The 9180-nt window shown below is 32.7% G+C and overlaps 1 protein-coding gene across 1 annotated transcript; it reads right to left on the reverse strand.

Moving 5' to 3' along the window:
* Nucleotides 1-246: 246 nt before the first annotated feature.
* LOC147076297 (uncharacterized) lies at nt 247-8554 on the reverse strand. The gene is made up of 5 exons (XM_085940372.1): nt 8388-8554; nt 6079-6231; nt 4417-4569; nt 1992-2174; nt 247-255 (listed from the first exon to the last, which is right to left on the reverse strand). Exons 1-5 carry the CDS (start codon nt 8517-8519, stop codon nt 247-249), a joined length of 630 nt encoding a protein of 209 aa, XP_085796498.1. The 5' UTR covers nt 8520-8554.
* Nucleotides 8555-9180: the final 626 nt, after the last annotated feature.

Consider the following 9180-nt stretch of genomic DNA (forward strand, 5'->3'; position numbering starts at 1 on the left):
ATTATTTCGACACCATTATTGGTTGCTAGGGGTCTGGGATCCTAGCAACTAAATTATTAATATATACGTGCGTTACTATGAAAACCAATATGACATGTCCAAGTACATATTTTTTGATCGTTTAAGCTAGTCAAACCAAGTTTATATGGTTCAACAGAAAATTTAAAAACGTATATAAAAAGTTATTTTTATCTTGTAATTATTAAAAAATAACTTTGTATAGGAACCTGCTACGTACTCAAAAAATCATTCAATCTAACGACATAATATTTAAACTTTATTTGCCTTGATACAAATCTGCAGTTATCAAATATTACTACCAAAACACGATATGTAAAATTCCTCTCCAACAATCAAATCGGTTTTAATCAAAGTACACAGATTATTTTGTGTGATTTCACGATACTAAATATTGTGACCATGAAAATCTTTATAAACCATTATGATGAACTTTTATCAGGATAAGTTTTTTTGTGTTTCTTCAAAGTACCAAATTCTGTAATTCGAGAATGTGTCATTTTATGGTATTTCATGTGATGGGATTGAATGCATGAATAATTGCATTGGTCGCATTTCAATGGCTTTTCGCCAGAATGGATCATCATGTGTAATTTCATCCTACTAGATTGTATGCAAGAGTATTCACAAACCACACATTTAAATGGTTTTTCACCAGAATGGATCATTTTGTGTGTTTTCAAGTGAGCAGCTGTTGTAAATGATTGATCACATACATTACATAGAAATGATTTTACTAGTGAATGGCTCATTTTGTGAGATTTCATATTTTCAGATCGTATGCATGACAGTTCAATGTCATCACATTTAGGCGACTTTTCGTCAGAATGCGTCGTGTTGTGTAACTTCATTTGAACAAATTGTATGCAAGAGTAATTGCATTTATTACATTTAAATGGTTTTTCGCCAGAATGCGTCATTTTGTGTCTTTTCATGTTGCTAAATCGCAGACATGAAAAATTACATTCATCGCATTCAAATAACTTTCCACCGGAATGAATCATATTATGTCGTTTCATGATACCAAAAGTTATACACGAGTAATCACATGTATCACATTTAAATGGTTTTTCACGAGAATGGGTCATTTTGTGTGTTTTTAAGTAAGCAGCTGTTGAATATGAGTAATTACATTCGTCACATTTATACAGCTTTTCACCAGAATGAGTCATTTTGTGTAACTTCATTTGACTAGATCGTATGCAGGCGTAATTGCATTCAATACATCTAATTAGCTTTTCGCCAGAATGCGTCATTATATTGTGTCTTTTCATGATGCTAAATCGCAGACATGAAAAATTACATTCTTCACATTCAAATAACTTTTCACCGGAATGAATAAATTTATGCCGTTTCATGTTATTAGATGTTACACACGAGTAATCACATATATCGCATTTAAATGGTTTTTCACCAGAATGGGTCATTTTGTGTGTTTTCAAGTGAGCAGCTGCTATGCATGAGTAATTGCATATATCACATTTAAATGGTTTTTCACCAGAATGGGTAATTTTGTGCGATTTCATTTGAACAGATTGTATGCATGAGTAATTACAATCACTACATTTTAATGGTTTTTCGCTTGAATGAGTCATTATGTGTCGTTTCATTTGATTAGAACGTTTACATGTGTAATTACACTCCTCACATTTAAATATGTTTTTATCCGAATCTATTGTTATGTATGATTTCATATGATCAGATTGTGTGAGAGAGTAATTTGACTCTTCACGTTTAAATTGTTTTTCTCCAGAATGACTCATTTTGTGGATTTTCAAGTTACCATAATTAATGCATGAAAAATTACAAACTGCACATTTAAATTTTCTTGCACCCATATGTGAACTTTCTGCACATTTTTTGTTATGTAAAGCTTTGTGAAGTTTGAGTAAGTTTAAAGATGCAAACAAATCAAAACAAATAGAGCATACGAAGTTTTCGGAATGAAATACAATTTTTTCTATATTTATAACAGCTACTAATGATTCGGGATTTGACACGATAGATTTAATATCGTTAAGTTTATGAGTGCGATATTTGCCGTGCATATTTGTGAATCGTTTATTGTTTTCTTTGACTTCATTTTTAATATCACTCTCGTCAATCACAATATCATCGCAACTCTCCTGTCCAGGCGTCACACTCCAAGACGTAATCTAAACAAAGAAAATCCATGATTAAGTATATTTCGAGGTCTTAGTGTCAAACAACACTATCTACAAAAGTGCAACTGTACAGGAGAGCCAAAAATCGTTATTTTAGATTCTTGTAACTCAACAAGGGAAATGTTTATTTAAAACCTAATGTTAATATTTTATAATTTATTGTGTATTGTACATTTATCTTGCTTATGATGATGTTAAAATTTATAGGGATAGTTTAAAAAAAATATGAAAACAAGGGTAACTTATATATGTAGCGTTAAAATTTACTGACGATTTAATAAGAAATTAGAAAAGATTGATATAACGTTGTTTGACTATCATGTAGACGTAAATGTAAAATAACGTTATCTCTCTAAAAAACACATTTTTGTAGATAACGTTGTCTGACTTTAAGCACTCGATTTATGACATAATATTAAGGGCGGACATGCTCAGCGTAGATCAAAATGGAGCTTTTATTGTATTTTCAAAGCATGATCCTGGACCGATTTTTTTTAAACGGTACATGTTCAAACACGCGCGTTAACAGGATCTTACTCCCCATTTCAGTTTTAGTTAGTTGTTGTATGGCTACGGCCGTATGTTGTATGTTAACCACTGGGTAATGCCAAAAGAAATAGCGTATTAAAAAAAACACACTACCTTATTCCTAGGTCAATAGATATTATAAAGCGATCATTATTCGTAGGATGTTTATCACACTTGAATGGTCAAAGACATAGTTTATAATAAGTATCTTTAGAATTATATTCAAATGTGTTAATCTTGCCGAATTTCGAATAATAAAATGCCTAATTCTTGTCAAATTTGGGATCACAGAGATTATCAATATAATTTTTTATCGTAAATATTTTACTATAATAATGTCGACATAAATTATACTAATGGTTTTATAAACGCGTTTAAAAATTAATAAATGTAAAAAATCTTAACACCACTGCACATGCATGTACTGAAATATGACAATATTCTAAAACATTAGAGCGAGAGGTTTAAAAGAATACTATTGTATGTAATAAAAATACTTTATGCAGTCATCAAATGTTTAAAATAACTATAAAGGATAATAAGGCTTCAAAATTATATAAATAGATTATCTACAACGTTTAAGGAATGTCCAGGATCATGGTTTGAAAATGCAATAAAAGCTCTATTTTGACCTACGCTGAGCATGAACCTCATTAATGCTTGTTTGAATTGATAAATGTATTTTATGAAATAATTTGTATAATTGTAAAATATCTTTATGAATGCGTCAAATGGGCACTGTCTTAACATAAATTTATTAAGAACATGCGGTTAAAAATAGATTAATATAATATAACCAAAACTGACGACCCACAATAAATAATATGCAAAGCTGAAGGCAATTAATACTCAAGCTAGTGACGTCCCTAGACAAAATTCCGCCCCATTTTTATGCAGTATTTTTACCATACTTTCATGACTCCAATATCTAAAAAATGTGTTGCATGTACCTATACATTAATAATAAACAAGTCCGGCCAGAAAAACCTGACAACTGTTAAACCTTTTATGTTAATTAATACCTTTTTGTTGCCAACCACTGAGCTGATTTGTTTAGTGGAAAGACATTTTCGTTATTGCTAAGTTTAGGTGCCTATTTCTATATATTATACCAAATGATTCTCCACGATTTGCCGCCCTTCGAGTGACTGCCACCCCCAAGCGACGCTCAATCTGCCTACCTCCACGGGACGTCACTGACTCAAACGGTATATTATGATTTATTGATAATAATACTACGTAGGTAGGTACTTAATGCCAAATATACAAAGAAAAAATGTTTAAATTCCCTATAAACGTCTTCCTTATACGCCGGTCGGCGAACTAAAAGAGCAAAATACGATAGCGAGCACATAACAGATAATAAATAGAAACCCGATAGGCAATATTCAATACACTACATTCTGATGCAGGGTTTTGAATGTGTGAGTGTCCTACGAAAACGAAAGACGCATTATGCACGTGCAATGGTGTGTGTAATTAACTAATATTAAATGAGCGTCAACGAATAAACCAAGAGCAGTAAAGTTGTCAGTAGGTATTCGACGTATGACGTACTCTTGACCCGTTTATCCGCCAATATTATTATCAACATTATCTATAATTATTATGTGTCCCTCAAGCCCTCTCTTACTCCAGGACCAAAATAAAGACTCCGTGAGCATCCTCACACAGGATCCACCTAGGAGTATCAATAGGTACCTACCTTATTTACAGGCCTTATTTCCGAATATGAGGAACAAGGTTGTTGATCTTCATAATGTATTTGCTGTATCGAGTCTTTAACAAATTCCTCCTTGTAACCAACTAGCTGAGTATCAATTTCCGATTTTATATTAGCAAGATTCGTTCTAGGACTCTAAAAAATAAAACATTATGTTATTTGAAAAAGCACATTTTAAATAGGTACTTACAACTCTAAAAGTGTCATCAAATGGGAAATACTCTCCAGAACCCTAAAGAGGCTGAAATCATTACGGTCTGACTCATAGAGATATGAGCAGGGTTGACTTCGAGACATAGCATTTTTTAGCACTTAAGTAAATTAGTCAACCTTTACATCAAAATAAGCCTAGAATCGTGTTCAGTCCTTAATGTATGTATATCCATTATTTTCGACACATTAATCGTAGAATATTTTACCACGTTTTTATTAGCTCGTATTCTAGTTGTCCGGTGCAGATTTATTCTTGTGCAGCACAAATTTTTTCTTGTTTGTCCAAGATTTTTAACTAACTTCCCGACTAGCTAGACATTTGGAACTTTTAGAATATATCAGAACACGACGGGAATGCATTTTTTGCAAACTTGGCCATCTTTAAGCAGAATTGAATTCAGTTAATTCTGTTTTGTATGTTTCGGAAAAAAATCGTTAAAAGTAATAAATTTACTACTCACTATTTATTATTGGTTGCTTAGTGGGTCTTAGCAACTAAATTATTAATATATACGTGCGTTACTATGGAAATCAATAATATCAAATATCAAAATGACATTTCAGTAGGTATTCTATATTTATTAATACATAGAATTGTCAAGTTTATATGATCCAACAGAAAATTTAAAAACGCGGTATATAAAAAGTCTTTTTATCTTGTAATTATTTATATTTCAAATCCCATTTAAGTTAAGTAGGTATTTATTTATTTAAGAAAACAAAACTTTTTAGACATAGGTAGCAAAACTAAATTCAAGACGTACACAACATGAGATTTACATTATGACAGATATTACCGTCTTAAGAGAGAAGAAGCGAATATATAAAATAATAATAATAAAAAATAAAATTAAAATAAAATGTTTTTGAAAACAAAAAACCGATAATTTTATACTTACAGAAAAATAAAATGTCGAATACAAAATACATAGCACGTCACCGAAAATATCTACGTATTTTGGAAGCGCATTGACGAGTCTTACACACCTCGCTAATGGTGCCTGATAGGCTTGACACGAGGAAACGGTTCTGATCCAAAATAAATCATGGTTGCGACCACGTAGATAATTGACAAGCGCATGTAAATTAAAATTCATTAGGACACCAGGATTGGGAACTATCCGTTGCGATAACAGGCAAAAGTGCTTCAAGAGCAGAAGAGACCTACGAGATTCAAGAGAGTGAAAAGAAGTAAGCATGCCTTATAGAAAGGCAGTCGGCATACGATCCACAGTATCTACATTACAGCATTTCTATTGGGTACAAAAAGATCCCATATGTCTCTTTTTAGCATGAGTGCAGATTAGTGCATTTCGCTCACACAGGTAGTGTTGCCGATTTGCGATTTTTTTTTGAAGCAATGCATCGCGGCGCATCGTTGTACCGTGGCACACTGGGGTAAAGCACATTATATTAAATAAAAATATTTACCTGATTTACCGGGTTATACTCCAAATACGAACGACTGGGCTGAACATAGTCATAATTACATGGGGGCATTCCCTCTTCAAAAAACTCTTCCTTAATTGCAACTTGATGAGAATCGGTCTCAGATTTTATACAAGTGAGGCCTGTTGAAGGGTTCTGAAAAAAACAATAAGTGAGGTTATAAAATAAAAATATATCTTAATACTTTGGGCGCTGAAGACGCACGTGCGCGTAATGACCAGGCGGTCGATCGATGTAATTAACGTGCATTTTAAAGGTGCTAATTAAAATCTCATTATCTACTCAGCAGCGAATGCGTTAATAGGCTTACCCTACCGGGTGTGGTATAACAGGGTACATATCTCGACTGGGGTAAAATTCGAAATAAATTTAAATACGACGTCATCGTCAATGGTATTGATATACAACATTTATACATATATATATATATATATATATGTATGAGAATGTATGGATGTGGATTTAGGTATGTATACGTGTGTATAAATATATATTATATTAGGTGAGTTTATATGGAGGTATACTTATAGGTATAATATTATAAAATATAAAAAAAATAAAAAGTAGGTACCATGTAGGAGTATTATTGAGTATTGGCTGTTTGACTAATGACTTTTGAAGACTAAAATCTTATTGGTTAATTCTATTAATTTCCAATACGTTACCATTGTTCCTAGAATTGACGATTTACAACTCTTCAGTGTAGTGTTTTTATTGTTTATAATTAGTATCTACTCATGATCTATTATTAGGGGTTTTTACTAATTAGGTTTTTTACTAACACTTCAACTATTCATAATTTGTTTAATATATTATATACATATATTTTGTTATTGTGACCCTTGCCTTGATAAGGTAATGGTGTTTTTACGTACTTTATTGAATTGATTTATTATATAAGCTAGAGATAAGAGTCTACCGACACAGGCATAACGCATCAGGATGCACGGTACTACTAAATATTCCTTGGACTCCTACAGTCAAATACCTAGGCTTAACTTTAGACGAACATCTTACATTTAATAAACATTTGGAAATCAAAAAGCATCAAGCTTACGTGACAAACGTCAGACGATGCCCTATTATAGATAGAAAAAGCTAGCTCGCACTTAGAAGCAAACCTTTTCTCTATACTGCGATCACCCGTCCGATTATTACATATGCTGCCCCCGCCTGGGGCGCTATGCTAACCCTACAAAGTATTTTAAAACGCTAGACTATACAGAAAAAATCTATTAGAACTATCACAGATGCCCCATGGTTTGTACACTCTCCATAGAGACTTGAACGTAGAAACCATTTTCGACCACGTCTTTAAACTTTCTAAAAAATTCTACGGCTACATGACAGCAGACTTCTCAAACTAGTAGATCAAAGATCTATACAATAACGATCTAGCCATCCTCACCGAATTTTAGAGACCACGAGCAATACTGCTCTTTAAGTCTCCTTTTTATTTATATTTTTGTTTATATTTTTTCCCTACAGTACCTAGTAGACTAAAAAGAGGCCATTTGGCCTATAGATTTAATAGTCCACTTTTCAGCTGTCAAAATCAGATCCCAGATTCGCCCTTTTTTGTTTCAAATTGAATTATAAAACATTCTCAAATCAAATATATTAACTATCAGTGTTATTAATAAATAATATACATTCCTGTTATTCATGAGCTGTCAAAGTCAGACTAGTCCTTCACACAAAAACCGGTGGTAATATCGATTTCCAAAAAATATGCAGCCATTGATCTATAGGTACATTACATTTGTAGAAGGTGTGTTAATGCTAGTGTATTATTTATCATGTAACGTATCTATTCAAATCAAACCATTCCCTGTGTCAAGACAGCTGGAAATATCGATTGTAATAACCACTAAATCAGATAAACTCCAAGGTCTCCCAGATACGTTGAAATTTTTTTAAAGAAATCTGAAACTAAGAATATTCTTGAGCACGACAGACGCGTCAGTATGGGCACTCTATAGAACAATGACAGGCAATGACAGGTCATCCATAGACAACGGTAGGGGCGGAAAGGTAGGACCAGTCGTGAATGTATCGGCTTTCTCCTCAGTCGGCAATGACCATCAAGAGATCATCCGATCATCGAGCGGACAGTTATTTTTTGTATATCTATTGGTCGTTCCTTCATGAACATATCATATTATATATATATATTATGTAGTTACTGTAGCAATCGCAATAAAAGAATATGAAGTAGGTATAAAAGAGTACGGCGATTTAATCGGCAAAAATTAGCCAAAATCGCGATAATTATAAATTGAAATGGTTACCCCAAAACTAGCACTGTCTGTAATATCTTTCTTTACACAAGTGTTTCTGTTTGGATGCAATATTGGCACATCAAACCAACATTGTCTTTCTGTTTCAGGTTCAAACTCATCTGGTTCGAGCTTTACATCCATTTTACTTATTTAAAACAGAAATGTGGCACTGAATATCGATGTGACTGACTACGTACAATGCGAATGACAGCCGTGACAATAGACGCATATCACAGACAATACCCAAGCTTTTTATTGTTAATAAAAATGAGATATTTTGTCGAAAGAATATTAATTATGATTTATGATAGTTATTAATTTATAATAATAGTCTTGCGGGATGACTATTCAATAAATTTTAAAGCTAAAAACATTTTATTAATATTAATTAGGGACAGAAGTTTTGTAAATAAGATTGGTTCAATGCAACCCCATTTTACGGTTCAGAGTTATTTCGTTAAGGTTCAAATAGACTATATGCCGATCGGACTCATATATGCTAAGAGCGTTTTAGTGTCTATGATCAAATCTATGCCATTCCGACATTTATACATACATATTGTATGACAGCTATGACATCGTATTTACACTCTGTGACATCCTGTGACACAGGACGCCAACATAAGAAACGGGTTTTTCGACATATATATGACCGATCGTCATAGAGTGTATTTGAAGCATTACGAAGTAGGTAGCTACCAAAGAGATTTCAAAGAGTGCAAAAGTTCAATCTCTTTGGTAGCTACGTATCTGCATATAAAAACAGTTTGACGATGGGTTTGAATGTTTTTACAGATATACA

Source organism: Rhyacophila brunnea, unplaced genomic scaffold (assembly GCF_057557595.1).
Source record: "Rhyacophila brunnea isolate RB1 unplaced genomic scaffold, BYU_Rbru_1.0 scaffold_13, whole genome shotgun sequence".
Taxonomy (NCBI): Eukaryota; Metazoa; Arthropoda; class Insecta; order Trichoptera; family Rhyacophilidae; genus Rhyacophila; species Rhyacophila brunnea.